Raw genomic sequence first — 19,734 nt, 5'->3', positions numbered from 1 at the left:
AATTATGTTTTTTGAGAAAAACATTTCATGATTTCTCTCCATATACAGGTCCTTCTCAAAAAATTAGCATATTGTGATAAAGTTCATTTTCTGTAATGTACTGATAAACATTAGACTTTCATATATTTTAGATTCATTACACACATTTGAAAGTAGTTCTAGCCTTTTCTTGTTTTAATATTGATGGTTTTGGCATACAGCTCATGAAAACCCAAAATTCCTATCTCAAAAATTAGCATATTTCATCCGACCAATAAAAGAAAAGTGTTTTTAATACAAAAAAAGTCAACCTTCAAATAATTATGTTCAGTTGGCGTGGCATGGAGGCAATCAGCCTGTGGCACTGCTGAGGTGTTATGGAGGCCCAGGATGCTTCGATAGCGGCCTTAAGCTCATCCAGAGTGTTGGGTCTTGCATCTCTCAACTTTCTCTTCACAATATCCCACAGATTCTCTATGGGGTTCAGGTCAAGAGAGTTGGCAGGCCAATTGAGCACAGTAATACCATGGTCAGTAAACCATTTACCAGTGGTTTTGGCACTGTGAGCAGGTGCCAGGTCGTGCTGAAAAATGAAATCTTCATCTCCATAAAGCTTTTCAGCAGATGGAAGCATGAAGTGCTCCAAAATCTCCTGATAGCTAGCTGCATTGACCCTGCCCTTGATAAAACACAGTGGACCAACACCAGCAGCTGACATGGCACCCCAGACCATCACTGACTGTGGGTACTTGACACTGGACTTCAGGCATTTTGGCATTTCCCTCTCCCCAGTCTTCCTTCAGACTCTGGCACCTTGATTTCCGAATGACATGCAAAATTTGCTTTCATCCAAAAAAAGTACTTTGGACCACTGTGTTTTATCAAGGGCAGGGTCAATGCAGCTAGCTATCAGGAGATTTTGGAGCACTTCATGCTTCCATCTGCTGAAAAGCTTTATGGAGATGAAGATTTCATTTTTCAGCGCGACCTGACACCTGCTCACAGTGCCAAAACCACTGGTAAATGGTTTACTGACCATGGTATTACTGTGCTCAATTGGCCTGCCAACTCTCCTGACCTGAACCCCATAGAGAATCTGTGGGATAGTGTGAAGAGAAAGTTGAGAGACGCAAGACCCAACACTCTGGATGAGCTTAAGGCCGCTATCGAAGCATCCTGGGCCTCCATAACACAAGTATTGAGTGCATAACTGAACATAATTATTTGAAGGTTGACTTTTTTTGTATTAAAAACACTTTTCTTTTATTGGTCGGATGAAATATGCTAATTTTTTGAGATAGGAATTTTGGGTTTTCATGAGCTGTATGCCAAAATCATCAATATTAAAACAATAAAAGGCTAGAACTACTTTCAAATGTGTGTAATGAATCTAAAATATATGAAAGTCTAATGTTTATCAGTACATTACAGAAAATAATGAACTTTATCACAATATGCTAATTTTTTGAGAAGGACCTGTAGTGGACTGCTATTGCACCCATGAGTTTGAACTCCCAAAATGCAGTTTAAATGCAGCTTCAAAGGGCTCAAAACAATCCCAGATGAGGAAAAAGGATCTTATCTAGTGAAACAATTGGTTATTTTCTAAAAATAATTGACAATTTCTATACTTTTTAACCTTAAATGCTTGTCTTGTCTAGCTGTGTGTGAATTCTGTGTATTCCAGTTCAAGACAGTTAGGGTATGTTGAAAAACACCTATCTTATTTTCTTCTCCAACTTCAAAATCACCCTACATCGCTGCAGAAGTACCGACCCAGTGTTTACAAAATGAACGTGCAAAGAAGATCAAATGTTCTTTACAAAAAAGGTAAAACAGCGATGCAGGGCGATTTTGAAGTTGGACAAGAAAATGAGATGGGAGTTTTTTGACATTGATCAGACCCTTCTACCTCGGCTGGGATTGTTCAGAGCCCTTTAAAGCTGCATTTAAACTGCATTTTAGAAGTTCAAACTCGCGGGCACCATAGAAGTCCACTATATGGAGAGAAATCCTGAAATGTTTTATTCAAAAAACATAATTTCTTTACAACTGAAGAAAGAAAGGCATGAAAATCTTGGATGACAAGGGGGTGAGTAAATTATTTGTAAATTTTTGTTTGTAGAAGTGAACTTCTCCTTTAAACTGGGCTCATGGGTGGTTTCAGGTCATCCTTGATTCAGGAAATCGGGTGCGTGCTGAGACGTTTGCAGACCAAACCTGCCTCACTATTGATATTGCAGAAAGAGAAGATACCGGAAACTACAAGATCGTCCTTCAGAACGAAGCTGGAGAAGACACAGCTAGTGTCAAAATCAAAGTTGTAGGTAAGACAACTTTTCTCTGAGAGAACATAATGTTTTTTTGGGTGATGGCATTGTAAATCGTGCCATATTTTGTTTCATCTAGATATCCCAGATCCCCCTGAGGCTCCTCTGGTTCCTGATGTGGGTGGAGATTGGTGCACTATGACATGGGAGCCGCCACGCTATGATGGTGGTTCCCCCATCCTTGGTAAATCAACTTCCTGTGCTTAAATATTGCTTCAGATGACAGATAGGACCCCCTTAAAGGGGACATCAGATTCTTTAGCATCTTTGTGAAATGTCTGAAATATACTTTTAAAAAACAGCTCTGTTCACAGTGACCCGTTTCGGTGCATGGCTCTTTAAATGATAATGAGCTCTGCTCACTCCACCCCTCTCTTCCGTTTTTTGTATTCGGTGGTGCATTTCCATTAAAAACAAAACTAATCCACTCACAAGACATTGTTGTCGCTACAGCTCCTCGAGCGCGGAGAAAATGGCGGAATGTGTACAATTGGCTGAGGGTGGAAATATGCTAATACGACAAAGTCTGTCAGCAGTTGTGGGCGGAGCCTGCGCAATATGGCATCATACTGCTCAGAAAATCAAAAAGGCTTGATAACTTGATAACACTGTTGTCGCTACAGCTCCTCGAGTGCGGAGAAAATGGCGGAATGTATACAACTGGCTGAGGGTGAAAATATGCTAATACGACACAGTCTGTCAGCAGTTGTGGGCGGAGCCTGAGCAATATGACATCATACTGCTCAGAAAATCAAAACAACCTGATAACTTGATAACATTGTTGTTGCTACAGCTCCTCGAGCGCCGAGAAAATGGCGGAATGTATACAACTGGCTGAGGGTGAAAATATGCTAATACGACAAAGTCTGTCAGCAGTTGTGGGCGGAGCCTGAGCAATATGACATCATACTGCTCAGAAAATCAAAACAACCTGACAACTTGATAACGTTGTTGCTACAGCTCCTCGAGTGCGGAGAAAATGGCGGACTGTATACAACTAGCTGAGGGTGAAAATATGATAATACGACACAGTCTGTCAGCAGTTGTGGGCGGAGCCTGAGCAATATGACATCATACTGCTCAGAAAATCAAAACAACCTGATAACTTGATAACATTGTTGTTGCTACAGCTCCTCGATCGCCGAGAAAATGGCGGAATGTATACAACTGGCTGAGGGTGAAAATATGCTAATACGACAAAGTCTGTCGGCAGTTGTGGGCGGAGCCTGAGCAATATGACATCATACTGCTCAGAAAATCAAAACAACCTGATAACTTGATAACATTGTTGTTGCTACAGCTCCTCGAGCGCCGAGAAAATGGCGGAATGTATACAACTGGCTGAGGGTGAAAATATGCTAATACGACAAAGTCTGTCAGCAGTTGTGGGCGGAGCCTGAGCAATATGACATCATACTGCTCAGAAAATCAAAACAACCTGACAACTTGATAACGTTGTTGCTACAGCTCCTCGAGTGCGGAGAAAATGGCGGACTGTATACAACTAGCTGAGGGTGAAAATATGCTAATACGACACAGTCTGTCAGCAGTTGTGGGCGGAGCCTGAGCAATATGACATCATACTGCTCAGAAAATCAAAACAACCTGATAACTTGATAACATTGTTGTTGCTACAGCTCCTCGATCGCCGAGAAAATGGCGGAATGTATACAACTGGCTGAGGGTGAAAATATGCTAATACGACACAGTCTGTCGGCAGTTGTGGGCGGAGCCTGAGCAATATGACATCATACTGCCCAGAAAATCAAAACAACCTGATAACTGTGACTGTTTAGGTTTTCTGGGGATTAAAAAAAGAGGAGTGAATGGATTTTATCATTGTAAGATGGTTGTGTCCACACACTGCTAAAACAGATTTATATACAAACACCATGTAAAAGTAAATTTTTGCATCTGATGTCCCCTTTAAATATGCGTTTGTGAATTTGAGACTCTTAGTAGCGTAACATATGTATATGCATAAATTAATCCACGGTATCGATGATATATCACAGGATATTTCATTGAGCGAAAGAAGAAACAGAGCTCCCGATGGATGAGGCTGAACTTCGACCTTTGCAAGGAGACCACCTTCGAGCCAAAAAAGATGATTGAGGGTGTGCCATACGAGGTGCGAATCTTTGCAGTTAACGCTATCGGCGTCTCCAAACCCAGTGAACCCTCCAAACCTTTCATTCCCCTGGGTGAGTACACAAGTGGCCTATCTGCATTATCAATGGGATTTTGTGTCTCTTCAAATCAGTTATGTCATGAGCGCCGCCGTCTCTATTATGTAACACAACACACAGCATGATCATTTACGCATATCCCATTAGAGAGACAAAGACATTGCGGAGACACCAGAGCTTTTCCGTTCCCTTTCGGGTTCCTATGTGACAGGTGTTGCTGTGCTCACAACAGCATCCAAAGCATTCGGACTGTGACCTCCACAGGACAGGCCTGCCTGAGGTTTAGAAGATACTGAGAACGACTTTATAATGGCTGCCAAATCAGCTGCGGATTATAATGTTATGAGATCAGACACAGACTCTGCTTTAGTTGCAGCTTAGACATGAAGAGTTGCGTGAGAAAAGAAGAGTGTAAACTAATGAAAAAACCTTGTGAAATTTGTGACATGCCAGGGAGATATAAGAGATCCTCTCTCATGTGTGTTTATGTTTGGGGGTAAACATGTGAGACCATCATTTTACAGGTTAAAGAAATGGAGAAAAATTATTAGCAATATTAGTAAATATTGAACAAATAATGAATAAGAGGAAATTATAACTTGGGTAAATGATTCCTTCGACTAGAAATGTCTATAGCTTGATTTTGTATATATTTTATAGACTCTTCAGAGTGTACTAAACACTTTTGAATGTGGGAGTCAGCTCAGTTTTAATAAACAAAATAAATATAAATTACATATGTGCAGATAAATATTTATTTTATATAGTTTTAGAAAAAAAAATATTGGGTGTAAACCTTCAATGACACAAATTATTTTGTTAATCAAAATAAACAGAAAAATATAATATTAACATTAATTCATGCTTCTAAGAATGAATCTGAGAATATATGTGTTTTGCAGTTATTTCAGAACAAATTCTGAGACACTAATTGTTAAACTCCTCAAAATAAACAGAGACTAAAAAATGAATCAACAAAATAAACTGATGTATTTTATGCATTAAAAATTATGCATTTCAAATATATATTTTTAAGGTTTTAAAACTAATTATGCAAATATATTGTCTGAATACATTCAGTAACACTTAATATTATGCAATAAAAAAATAAGAAATATAAAATACAGAAAAAATTAAGCATCTAAGGCTAAATTAGAAAAAATATATATAACATATTGGCTAAAAACATTCAGAGTCAAATATTATTACAAATAATAAAAAAACGAATAAAATAGATTTTAAAAAAGAGAAAAAATAAAAATCATGCATCTAAGGATGCATTTTATCAATGCCTTGAGAGTGTATCAAACACTCTTGAATGTGGGAATCAAGTTTGAATGAACAAAATTGAGAAAAAAAACTCAAGTTATTAATGTAATGATGCATCTGAAATGTATGGTTATATGTATTTCGAACAAATTATGAAAAGATATTGTCTGAATACATTCAGTAACACTAATTATTACAAAATAAATAGAGAAAAAAAAAAAGCATCCGAGGCTAAATACACAACCAGTCAAACGTTTTTGAACAGAAGAATTAAAGATTTTTAGTATTTAAAAAAAGTCTGCTCTTTATTTTATTTGATGCATTTATTCGGTCTGAAGGACAAAAAAAAAATCAGCTTTGAAATCACAGGATTAAATTACATTTTAAAATATATTTTAATTAGTACACTTTTTTCAAAATGTTACTGTTTTTGCTGTACTTTGGATCAAATAAATGCAGGCTTGATGAGCAGAAAAGACTCTTATTGTTCAAAAACTTTTGACTGGTAGTGTATATACATTTCAGGTATTTCAGAAAAAAAAATCTGGAAAATATTGGATAAAAAAACAATAAGAAACATCAAAATAAACAGAGACGAATATATAAATAGACTTTAAAAATAAGAAATAACATAATTCATGTATCAGATACATCCGGAAAAAAATATTTTTAAGGTTATTATTTTACAAATTATACAAAGAATATTAACAAAAAAAAAATCTAACTTACAACATTTATTCAAAGTAAATAGGTAAATAATACATCTACACTGTAAAACGTTTTCACCAGTGTTAACTTAAAAACTTAAGTTGAGCAGCTGCCTTAAAATTAAATCAACTCATTTTTATTGTAATAAGTTAAAATGACTTGTAGTTTTAAGCTGATTTAACTTAAAGTTTTAAGGCAACTGCTGAACTTAGGCTTTTAAGTTGAATTGGTGAAAACCTTTTGTAAGCACACATTTAAAAATATTTTAACACTATTTCTTTTTTTACACTAGTTTACAATAAATTATGTTTTATGTGTTTAAAAATGAACCTAAAATAAGAATAAAAAATATTCAGCAACACTAATTACCACCTTTATTAAATATGTTTACTAGCTGTGACCAGTGAACCCACAATGCTGGTGGTGGATGACGTCACAGATACCACAGTGACCATGAAGTGGAGACCACCAGACACCATTGGTGCCGCTGGACTCGATGGCTACCAAGTTGAATACTGCCTTGAAGGAAGTAAGACTACAAATATACACTGTATGCCTTGCATAAGCGGTTCTCCATTGGTGATTGTTTGTCATTTTGTGTCTTTGCAATGTTTTATTTTACAGCTGACGAATGGATACTTGCTAATAAAGAGCTGACCGAAAAAACAAGGTACACTATAACCGGTCTGCCAATGGAGGGCAAGATATTTGTGCGTGTCAAAGCCATAAATGCTGCTGGGGCCAGTGCACCACGTACAACCCAACACTCCATACTGGTCAAAGAGGTTATCGGTAAGAGCCTACTGCCACATTTCACTTTTGTTTATTCAAACTAATAGCCTGTTACTTCCGGTTATAGAAATGCTCTTTTGTTTGTTTGGCAGAGCCTCCTAAGATTCGCATACCTCGACACTTGAAGCAGACGTACATTCGAAAGGTCGGTGAAGTCGTCAACCTCGTCGTGCCATTTGTGGTAAGCCAACAGATCATGATAACAAACCCTTAAATGAATTCCTCCCCTCTTGGTCACAAAAGAAAACATTTTTTGTCTTTTTAGGGTAAACCAAGGCCAAAAGTCAACTGGTTGAAAGAGGGTCAGCCGATTGACCAAACCATCAGCATTCGCAACTCAGATTGTGACAGCATTATGTTCATCCGCAAGGCTGAGCGCAAGCACTCTGGGAAATATGAACTGAGTGTGCAAGTGGAGAATCATATCGACACGGCCATGCTGGACATCCAGATAGTTGGTTAGTTAAGAAAAATGCTATAAAAACCGTAAAATGTTTTGTAAGGAATGTCTTCATGAGTCTGTGAAATTATCATTCCTATTTTAGTATAATTTATATAATTTTGTAGTATTTATTAATATTTAGAATTTGCGTTTTATTTTAATTGTAGTTTTAGTGTACGTTTAAGTTTTTATGTATTTATAACTACACCTGCCATTCAAAAGTTTGGGATCAGTTTTTTTTTTACATATATAATTTTAAAGAAGTATTTTCTGCTCATCAAGGCTGCATTTATTTGATTACAAATACAGAAAAAAACAGTAATATTGTGAAATATTATTGCAACTTAAAATAGTGGTTTTCTTTTTTAATATACCTTAAAATAGAATTTATTCCTGTGATGGTAATGCTGGATTTTCAGCATCATTACTCCAGTCTTCAGCGACACATGATCCTTCAGAATTCATTCTAATATGCTGATTTATTATAAATGTTGGAAACAGTTGTGCTGCTTAATATGTTTTTGGAACCTGTGACTTTTTCAGGATTCTTAATGTTTAAAAGAACAGCATTTATTTAAAATAGAATATACAGTACCGTTCAAAGTTTGGGGTCAGTAAATGTTTTCTTTCTTTCTTTGAAGGGAATTAATACTTTTATTCAGCAGTATGTGTTAAATTGATAAAAAGTGATAAAAGACTTAAAAGAAAAATGAAATATTTCTATTTTGAATAAATATCTTTTTATTACTCAAAGAATCCTGAAACAAAGCATCACGTGTTTCAAAAATAATATGATAAGCATAAGAGACCTCTTACTGAATCTTACCGATCCCAAACCTTTGAACAGCAATGTATATGCTGTAGAGCTAACCTGAACATTTTCTTTTGCTGTCTTTCCCAGATCTACCAGGCCCACCACAGGCTGTAAAGATTGAAGAGGTTTGGGGAACTAATGTAGCATTGGACTGGAACCCACCCAAGGACAACGGCAATGCACCTATAATTGGCTACACCATCCAGAAAGCTGACAAAAAGACAATGGTCTGAAAAAAAAAACTTTTGTCTCTTCACTGTACTTCTATGATACTCATATATATTTAAAGGCATGGTTGTTAATTTTCCAAAAAAACAAAACAATGTTATTGTGTAAAAATATCTGCAATGTTTTCATTTATAAGAGGACAAAAAGACTGATTAACATGTGCCTGTGTGTGTGTCACACAGGAATGGTACACATGTATAGAGCACTACCATCGTACCTGCATCACAATCACAGATCTGGTGGTGGGTAACGAGTATTTCTTCAGGATCTACTCAGAGAACATGGTGGGCTTAAGTGAAAGTGCCACTGCCACTAAAGACAGTGCTCTGATCGTGAAAGAAGGTAAGGCTCTGCTCCTCTCTACTGTCAATTAACTGCGTGTCTAAATCCTTTTCAGTGCTGCAGTAAGTGATTTTTTTGAATGGAATACCGCTTATAAGATGTCTGGGTGTCCTGAGAATTAAAGGGGTCATGAACTAAGAAATCTAAATTCCTTTGATCTTTTGACATGTAAAAGGGCATTGTACTATAAAAACATCCTGGAAGTTTCAAAAACTCAAAACTTTATCATTAGTCTAAAAACAGCTTATATTGAAGCCAATTAGCCAAAACGACAGGTTGTGGAATGTGCCACTTTATGATGTCATAGTGTGGCTAAACCCTGCCTTCACAGAAGATGATCAACACCTGCTTCTACATCACTGCTTGTTTAGCCCCGCCCACCGATTTGTGCCTGTAGTGTAAATAACGAGAGACAAACGCAGGTCTAAGAAAAAAACAAATGATAAATATGGCTCCAAAAACAACAAGACGCTCTCTTTGCATTGACTTCCTTCTGATCCCAACATTAGGAAAAAGTAATTAACTTTATTTTTAATTAAGTTCCAGACCACATCAGTAAGAACTTGGTCCTTTGTTCACTTCATTTTACCACGGATTTGTTTACAAACAAGGCACAATCCGACGCAAGATTTTCAGAAAGATTGAAACTAAAAGATGATGCTTATATTTGATTTGATATGCACTGAGTATTTATGTTTTTAAACTAAATCACAGCAGTGTAGGCTGTCAGGATGTACAGGAATATAGGCTGTCAAACATACCCAACTGTTAGCCAATAATTGCAGTGGGCGTTTACTTCTAAGTCTACAATCCACCACTCCTATTCAAACAGAGCATTCTGATGAGGAGGAAATAGCCTGTTATTTCTACATTTTGATGTTTTTTGATTTAAACATTTTGATGACATTGTACGTGGACCTCAGAGAACGGTACAAAATAATAAAAAAGGCAGTTCATAGCCCCTTTTAAGCTATGGCAGCCCAGTAAACAGTAAAATAGAATCTGTAAATTTTGGCATATTTTAGATATTGGTATGGTGTTCACAATAGAAAAAAATAAAATGTACTTTAAGCCGATTTAGACGAAACTGTCTGCCAAAAATTGAAATGAAAACAATCCTTTATTTTTTAGGGTTTTTTCCATAGGGTTTTTTTCCGCAGGTGGTGCAGAAATCACTTACAGCAGTTTTAATTAAAATTCTTAAGCCTAACAAGTTTGCTTTTTAGTAGTACTTTAGGCCTGGCTGATGTGGAACTGCATGATTTTTGTAATTTTGTTTAATATACAGTGCCTTGCAAAAGTATTCCTTTTTTTTTTTTTTTGCACGTTTTGTTATGTTGCTGCCTATTTTCCCCCACCATCAATCTACACTCCATACACCACAATGTCAAAGCAAAAACAGAATTGTCACGACTTTGTAAACGTATTAAAAATAGAAAACCTGAAATAAAGCTTTGCACATCAGCATTTCGCAGTTATCTGCCATTCTTCTCCTCACCTCTCAAGCTCAAGCTGTCAGATTGGATAAGGGCAGACGCACATTTTCAGGGTTTCCCAGAAATATTTGATCGTGTTCTGGGTGGGCCACTCAAGAACATTCACAGAGTTGTCTGTAAGCCACTCTTTATTAACATCTACAAACGATATGAATGCTCCTGAGCCAAATTTCAACTGTCCCAGATAAGGGTTTGAATACTTATGCAATGGAATCCTTTAAGTTTTATTTTTATGTTTAATAAATTGGCAAAGATGTTAAAAACCTGTTTTTTGCTTTGCCATTATAGTGTATGGAGTTTAGATTGGTCTGGGGAAAAGAGTAATTTAAAGCAGTTTACCATAAGGCAGCAACAGGGGTATGAATACTTTCGCAAGCACTGTATATAATCTGTAATTTTGCTGTGGAAGTTACAACTTTGGTACCTAAGGGCTGATGTCCAAATTAACACTAATTTACTAATCAACCTCCTGCTTGGTGTGTCTGTATATATATATATATATATTAAGTCGAGATTTTAATTGAAATGCATCTTCCTGGACATGATGTAAAGAAGGGTTGTTCAGTCCTGCTCCCAGGATTGCGCACCCCTGATGTAAAGTCTGAGTTTTGACTCAGAGGAGCTTTAAAGGCTTTACTGGGATGTTAAAGGTATGATCTGCAATTTGTAGTAGCTTCACAAATTTGATGATTCTAATTTCTACCTGATATGTCTACATATACTCTCCCAAACACAAAGATTTGTTTATTAGCCAAGTTCCTAAAGTGACAGATTATATCTTTAACACACTGTGTGTGTCACGCTTCGCCAATGCTGACGATAAATATTGTCTCTTCCTCATCACATAAGGGATATTCCCCCATGATACAGCTCTCGGCTTGTATCATGCAAAGTCCCACTCTCCCTTCCCCTCTCACACGTCGTCCTCCTCCTCCTCTTCCTCTCGCTCTTCCTCTCACTCTCACTCTCAATCAGGCTTGCTACTGAAAATCCCAGAGTATAATGACCGCGACTTCACCGAGGCGCCAACATTCACTCAGCCGCTTATCAACACCTTCGCCGTCGCTGGGTACAACGCCACCCTGAACTGCAGCGTGCGTGCCAATCCTCGGGTAGGTGATTGACAGGACGCTCTACTAGAAAGGTGCCACAAATGTATTTTATTTCCATGTGCAACCTGTTCTGACAGATAAGTCCAGCTTCAATACACTTTAATTTAGATCGCAAGCTGTATTCAATGGCATTCAAATGCAACATGGTCACATGAGTTTCATCTCATTACATTGAGATCACAAAACATTTTGGACCTTGTTTAAATCTATATTTAGTTCTGTCCACTGATGTTAACACCAGGTGTAAACAGGGTCAGAGAAACTCAATCCTTGCTAAATGATCTGAAGTGCAGATAAAAGGGAATAAAAAAGGCTTATATTGACAAAAAACATGCTGAAATGCCAATTAACCCATGAAAACCTATTGGCCCACACAAGGTTATGAAGCATACCGCTCTCCTTTTTTCAACTTCTGAGAAAGTCTTTGATTCTGCTGGCCTCCAACCATGTGCTCATGGCTTTACACCTGTATTTAGCTCTTTGTGGCCTGACCTGCGAGTGTCCCAATGGGCTTAACAGCACCTGCCAGTTATAATCTTTGAGCACAGACACACCAGATCATATTGTCTATCTGTCACTCAGTTATCTACCGCAAGCAGCACATGTGAGTAGAGTAGCAGTTTTTTACTCCACGTGGTTGTAGCTTTGGTTCCTCTTAACCAGTAATGTTATCTATTGTTTACTCTGTTCTCATTCTGTACTGTTATCGCTCAGCCTAAGGTAGTCTGGATGAAAAACAAGATTACCATCATTGACGACCCACGTTACCGCATGTTCAGCAACCAGGGTGTGTGTACGCTTGAGATCCGCAAGCCCAGCCCGTTTGATGGAGGGGTTTACACCTGCAAGGCTGTCAATGACCTTGGAGAGGCTCAGGTGGACTGCAAACTAGAGGTCAAAGGTTAGTCTGTGCATTGGAAATGTTCATCTAACCCAGTCCTAGTCCAGGAGATCTGCATATTTGTGGAGTTCAGAACCAACCCTGATCAAACACACCTGTTTGTAACTATCAAGAGCTTCTGAGGATTGAATTGTGCTGCTTCAGTTGTGTTTGATCTGGGTTGGATCTAAAAAGGACTGGGTATTCCTGATCTAGCACCTAAGATGATATACTGTATGGCGAATGCAGTTATTAACTGATTGATTCTCAATATCTTCTGTGGATTTCGTGGGTAAGTATAGTGTGGAAGCCATAGTGTAAAAGATTCAATGCTTTTTAACTACTCCTTTCATTTACGTTAATTCTATGTACAGTATTATTCTTTTTGTTCATATTCTGCACTTTTTATACTAGTTATACCAGTACTGTGCAACTTTTCATCATAGTTTGTTTCTACAACAAACAAAGCATTTAATATGGCAAGACTCTTTTCTGCAATAGACAAATATTTTAGCATTGCATTTAAACAGTATACATACTTAAGTAATTCATTAATAATATTATAATATATACTTACTACAGTAAGACTCTCAATTAAAGTATTTAATCACAATCTTAGATCTCTTGCAATTCTGACTTTATAACTCACAATTGCGAGTTTATGTCTCACAATTCGAAAAAAAGTCAGAATTGCAAGATATAGACTCGCATTTGTAAGAAAGAGGCAGAATTGTGAGTTTTTATCACGCAATTCTGACTTTATACAGTGCCTTGCAAAAGTATTCTTTTTTTTCCACATTTTGTTTTGTTGCAGCATTATGTTAAACTGCTTTAAATGAGTTTTCCCCCACATCAATTTACACTGCATACACCATAATAATGACAAAGCAAAAAACAGATTTGCAAATTTGACAAATTTATTAAAACTAAAACACTGAAATAAGTACATTGCATAAGTATTCATACCCTTAACTCAGTACATAGTTGAAGCACCTTTACAGCCTCAAGTCTTTTTGGGTATGATGTGACAAGCGTTGCACATCTGCATTTGGCGATTATCTGCCATTCTTTGCCTCACCTTTTCACCTCTCAAGCTCTGTCAGCTTGGATGGGGGCTGGCAGACATTTTCTAGAGTCCTAGTTGTTCCAATCGTCTTCTATTATGGATAATGCTTCTGTGAACCTTCAATGCAGCAGATTTTTTTCTGAACTAGATCACTGCCTTAACGCAAGTCTGTCACTGAGCTCTACAGACAGTTATCTTAACCCTTTGACTTGGTTTTTGCTCTGATATGCAATTTCAACTGTTAGACCGTTTCTGAGAGGTGTGTGCCTTTCTAAATCATACTCACTCCAATGAATTTGCCACAGTTTAACTCCACTAGAAGTGTAGTAACATCTAGAAGCAATATGAATGCTCCTGAACTAAATTTCGAGTGTCCAAGAAAAGGGTATGAATACTTATGCAACAGGATCTTTTCAGTTTTTTTATTTCTAATAAATTTGCAAAGTTGTTACAAACCTGTTTTGTGCTTTGTCATTATGGTGTCTGAGATGTAGATTGATGTGGAAAAGTAATTTAAAGCAGTTTAACATAAGGCTGCAACATAACAAAACGCACAAAAAAAAAGGAGTATGAATACTTTGGCAAGGCACTGTAAGTCACAATTGCGACTTTATATCATGCAATTCTGAGAAAAAAGTTTTATATCTCACTATTCCGACTTCATTATATCTTGCAATTCTGACTTTATAACTCACAATTGCGTGTTTATGTCTCACGATTCTAAAAAAAAGTCAGAATTGCAAGATACAAACTCGCATTTGTGAGAAAAAGAGGCAGAATTGTGAGTTTTTATCTTGCAATTCTGACTTTTTTTTAGAATCGTGAGACACAACTGCGACTTTATATCATGCAATTCTGAGAAAAAAGTTTATATCTCACTATTTCGACTTCATTACTCAGAATTGTGAGTTTATATCTTGCAATTCTGACTTTATAACTCGCAATTGCAAGTTTATGTCTCACAATTCTAAAAAAAAAAAAAAAAGTCAGAATTGAGAGATACAAAATCACATTTGTGAGAAAAAGAGGCAGAGTTTTTATCTTTATCTTTTTTTACAATTGTGACTTTATATCATGCAATTCTGAGAAAGAAGTCAGAATTGTGAGTTGGTATTACTCAATTGTAAGAAAAAAGTCAGAATTGCAAGATGAAAAAGTCAAAATTACCTTTTTTTGGCAGAAACAGGTTTCCATAATAAACAGATACGTTTTATTTATTTATTTTTACAGTATGTGCAACTGGGATCTTTTTCTTTCAACAAGATATGACTATCTCAGTATGTTGTTACTCCACCATAACTAGAATAAATGAAGAAATTGCAACGGCATGCAGCAATTCCAAAGCAAATTCATCTAGGGTTGCAAAGAGGCAGAACATTTATGGAAAATTTCAAAACCTTTCTTGGAATTTTCCACCTCTTTGCATCCCTAATTATATCTCACCACTGCCACTGGACCACACATCCCATAATTCAACAGTCCAAAAACACATCATGTTAGACTTGTATAGCAGGTCTGTGAAAAATTCTGGACCCGATTAAAAACTCTGATTACACACCAATGTTTGCATATTGTATCATGTGCTGACATGTTTTCATACTCTGTCTTACACTGCCATATTGTTGTGTTTCCCTCTTGGTAGACTGTGCTATGTCCTTTAACTCCTTCATGTTAAATCTGTAATGACTAAGTCAGCGATATACCCTGAGGCACATATAACTCCCTCATGTAAACTTTGGGTTTAATCCGTATTTTCTTTTTTCCCCCAGTCATCACTCAGGAATAGTTACTGTTATTGTTCTCATTCAAGGTAAGCTTTCATATGGTTTCGGGCATATGAAGCTTATTTTTTCATTCATTCTGCATCCCTTGTTTGCCAATAATCCTGCTTTTGCTCTTTGCTGGTGTGTAATGCTCGGGAATTCAAGAATTACATTTCTGACCCAAGAACGTTTTACAGGATTCCACATGAACTCCAAGAATCATGGCTCTATCCATACAGAATTTATACTGTGCAGTGCATGGTTTTGACAAAGTCAACCAGTATTGGGGAATGTCACAATATTGCGCTATTCATTATACAAACTAATTACAAATAAATGCTAAATGATTTTTGTGGGACTCTTTCTCAACAGCATCTAACCAAAACTCTTTCTTCCCCAGAATGGAAGTGCTATGCTTGGCCTGCAGCCATTTTACACTGGAAATGCTACTTTAAGTGTTTGTCTCCTTCAAACATTGCATGCAATGACACATAAGCTATACCACAAAAAAGTCTGAAAACCATAAATATTGGTGTAACGTTATTTGTTACTTGGAACAATCAGTTACAGGCTGTTTTTTTTTAGACAGAAAAAAACATGACAAACTGAAACGAGGTATCTCTTGCTTTCAAAATGAAGACAAGACTAGCATCCCTGCTTAAGAAGCACTCAATTCTGATGTATTATTTCTGCAAATGCTTGCACTGTGAACATGTGCTTTGTATATTTATAACAGTGGTCGTCTTGCATAATGCAGCCTTAATTTAGAGCACATTCAACAAAGTGTCCATGCAGCTCAACATGCTACAGCAGGGATGAGTTATGAGCGCCTGAATAGCTGCAAAAGCTTGCAGAGATGATTGTACTCACTGCCTCAACATTTGTGCTGCACCTGCCGAACACTGACAAAATTCCTGTCCTGATTTCAATGTTGTCCTTCTCCTCTTTTCCACACTATTTGTTCGTCTCAACCTCTTTTCTCTGTATATAGTGGCCTAAAAACAACACTTTTTGGACACTTAAGTCATGCTTAAAAGCTTGAATGTCTTTGTATTAGAAATTATCAAACCAAAGTGAGTAAATACATTTATATTAAATTCAACTTAATTAAGTTCACTGAAACTCAAATTAAAAAGTATAAACTGCACTTTGTAATTAAAAGTTTCAATCATTATGCTTTAATTTAAAGAAGCACGTTTATTTTGATGTGTTGATAACATACTAAAACAAAGCATTTGGTATAATTTTTTACTGTAGAGTGTAATTCAATATTAATTAAAGTTAACATATTTTAAATGTACTAAATTGCAGCTTCATTATTATAAATCTGTAAATACAAATATATTTAAATACAAGCTTCAAAAGAAATTACTTTAAAGAATATTTTTGTTTTACAAAAATGTGTCAGTACATTTTACTATATTTCAAAGACAACAGATAATTAATAATAGTAATTATAAAATTGAAATATAATTATAAAAAGTATACTATTATAAAAATAGTAAATATAAAGATGTACTGAAGTCTACCAAACTGAGTTAAAAAAGCCCAATGAAGTCCAACGAATTGCATTTAATATACATTTTTTAATAATATAATCAATTTTAATTTAATGCAAGTAACATATAATTAAATATCAGAAAATATGAAAACATTACATTCACTTTACAATAAAATACACTACCAGTCAAAAGTTTTTGAACAGTAGTTCAAAGTTTTTCCTCTTCTGCTCACCAAGCCTGCATTTATTTGATCCAAAGTACAGCTAAAATAGTAAAATGTTAAAATATTTTTACTATTTCAAATGACTGTTTTCTATTTGAATATATTTAAAAATGTAATTTATTCCGGTGATTTCCAAGCTGGATTTTAAGCATCATTACTTCAGTCATGATCCTTCAGAAATCATTCTAATATTCTGATTTGCTGTTAAAAAACATTAATTATTATTATTATGTCTTTTGTAACATTACAAATGTCTAAAAATGTATAAATTATAAAATATAAAACAGTTATTTTAAACAGTAAAAATATTTCAAAAATGGAATGTTTTTTGCTGTACTTTGAATCAAATAAATCCAGGCTTGCTTCTTTAAAAAAACATTAAAAAACTTTTGACTGGTAGTATATATTCTTTAAAAGTATATTATTTCCATTTTTATTTTATTTATTCATTTATTTTTAGTATGATAAAGTGTTCCTTTTTACAAAGGCAGTAACTTTCAAACAAATGGTGATTAGGTTTTTTTTTTTTTTGTCAGGATGATTTCTCTTAAATGTTTGAAGTTAGTTTATGCAAAGACATTCAGACATTTTAAAATGTGGCTTACATGTCCAAATACTTTCAAGGCTGCTATATGTTGTGAAGAACCAATTCATATTTAATCATTTCATTGTTTCCAGTATCATCTCTCTGATTGTCTATCTTTCCCCTCTTTCAGGAGGTTTTACGTTCTTTGAGCTGATGAAGCGAGGCGTTCCCTTACACCTCATTGATAAGTACATGAACGAGTCTAAGACCTCTGAGAAGCCAGAGTCAGAGAAGAAGGAATCCAACTGAGGCCTGACTCACCCAATTATTACCCAGAAATCCCTGTCACTACTACAAAGAATGGCACATGCGTCTAAACTTTGGCATGCTATGCTGTGTTCAGACATGGATCTATAGTTATAGAAAACACTGCGTCTGTCACTGTGCGATCATGTAAAGCTGTGTTTTAAAGAAACGCCACTGAAACTCAAATGCATGACTTTAGTGAACTGGATTGTAGCTTCAAAATATTTTGTGCAGCCAGTTGCAGATATGGTAATGCGGTTCATTTACGCTTTTCTGGGTTTGGGAGACAAGGGCAGTCTGAAATGAGCACAAGTCTGGGTTTTGCTGTTTCTTTTCTTTATTTTCTTTTTCTTGTTTGATTTCCCTCCCGAGTTTCCAACCCCTATCCTTCGTTCTCTAATGAATGTCCTGAAATCCACTTAGATATCAAATCAATACTGTGCAACTATCAGATCAGACATAAGACAAGATCTGAACGTTACAGAAAACGTTGCATTTGTCTAAGGATACTTAAACATGCCAATGTTCATTTTAGCATGACAGTTGAATAAATGTCTCTGTATGGAAAACAATGGTTTCTTTTTTGTTTTAAATGGTTTCTGATTTTTAAAATATATTATTTTGATGAAGACTGCAAGATTTGGCAACACTACTCTTTGAGCACCAAAGATGTTTGCATACTTAAACCATATTAAACCCTATGTGCAGCATTTTAAACAAAGGTTGTGTCCCAAATGACACATTATACATTAAATGGTTATTTTGTCATCTATTTATGATGACAAGCTGGTTTAAGGTTACTTTTTGTATCATCTGGGTATTTGAAATGCACTTTTTGTTGGGAATTTTCAGTGTGAAAACACTGATCGCTATTTACCAGTCAAAAGTTTTTGAACATTAAGATGTTTTTTATATATATTTTTTTAGTTTCTTCTGCTCACCAAGCCTGTATTTATTTGATCCAAAGTACTGCAAATTTTTAAATATTTTTACTATTTAAAAAAACTCTTTTCTATTTTAATATATTTTCAAATGTATGTATTTATTCTTGTGATCAAAGCTAAATTTTCAGCTTTACTTCAGCCTTCAGTGTCACGTGATCCTTTAGAAATCATTCCAACATGCTGATTTGCTGTTTCAACATTTATTATTATCATCATAATCAATATTTAAAACAGTTGAGTACCCTTTTCAGGATTTTTTGAGGAACAGAAAGATCCAAAGATCAGCATTTATCTGAAATAAATAGCTTTTGAAACATTATACACTACACCATTTTTTATTTCGCAAAGGATGCTTTGAATAGATCAAAAAAGATGATCAACATTTATAATGTTACAAAAAGATTTCTATTTCAGATAAATGCTGTTATTCTGAACCTTCTATTCATTAAAGCAAATCAGAATATTAGAATGATTTCTGAAGGATCATGTGACTGGAGTAATGATGCTAAAAATTCAGCTTTGAAATCACCAGAATAAATTACATTTTAAAATATATTCAAATGAAAAGCAGTTATTTTAAAAAGTAAAAATATTTCAAAATTGTACTGTACTTTGGATCAAATAAATGGCTTGGTGAGCAAAAGAGTCTTCTTTAAATCATTAAAAATCTTACTGTTCAAAAACTTTTGACTCATAGTGTATACTACAAAATGCCATAGAATAGTACAGGAATTCAGTGTTATTCATAATATATTTAGTAGTTATTTACATTTGAATTATTTTTATATGTATTTTTTAAGCTTTAATTTTAGTCTAAGTTGCA

The 19,734-nt window shown here is 35.4% G+C and overlaps 1 protein-coding gene across 14 annotated transcripts in view; it reads left to right on the top strand.

The window, feature by feature from the left end:
• Positions 1 to 18,539, top strand: part of mybpc1 (myosin binding protein C1) — a 52,920-nt gene extending 34,381 nt beyond the window's left edge. For 10 of the 14 annotated variants that reach the window (XM_073838809.1, XM_073838807.1, XM_073838808.1 and 7 more), the window contains 12 exons: positions 2,147 to 2,306; positions 2,389 to 2,493; positions 4,325 to 4,513; positions 6,870 to 7,004; positions 7,100 to 7,267; positions 7,360 to 7,448; positions 7,533 to 7,725; positions 8,611 to 8,750; positions 8,934 to 9,093; positions 11,439 to 11,701; positions 12,416 to 12,602; positions 17,852 to 18,539. In XM_073838809.1, coding sequence (XP_073694910.1) covers positions 2,147 to 2,306; positions 2,389 to 2,493; positions 4,325 to 4,513; positions 6,870 to 7,004; positions 7,100 to 7,267; positions 7,360 to 7,448; positions 7,533 to 7,725; positions 8,611 to 8,750; positions 8,934 to 9,093; positions 11,439 to 11,701; positions 12,416 to 12,602; positions 17,852 to 17,970 — 1,908 coding nt within the window. In that variant the 3' untranslated portion in view covers positions 17,971 to 18,539. Of the gene's footprint in view, positions 1 to 2,146; positions 2,307 to 2,388; positions 2,494 to 4,324; positions 4,514 to 6,869; positions 7,005 to 7,099; positions 7,268 to 7,359; positions 7,449 to 7,532; positions 7,726 to 8,610; positions 8,751 to 8,933; positions 9,094 to 11,438; positions 11,702 to 12,415; positions 12,603 to 15,416; positions 15,458 to 17,851 lie in introns of all 14 variants that reach the window. The other 4 variants (XM_073838811.1, XM_073838803.1, XM_073838802.1 and 1 more) reach the window with 2 other exon arrangements.
• Positions 18,540 to 19,734: the final 1,195 nt, after the last annotated feature.

Source organism: Garra rufa, chromosome 4 (assembly GCF_049309525.1).
Source record: "Garra rufa chromosome 4, GarRuf1.0, whole genome shotgun sequence".
NCBI lineage: Eukaryota > Metazoa > Chordata > Actinopteri > Cypriniformes > Cyprinidae > Garra > Garra rufa.
The sequence above is the reverse complement of the archived record's forward strand: the minus strand, read 5'-3'. Positions and strand labels throughout refer to the sequence as shown.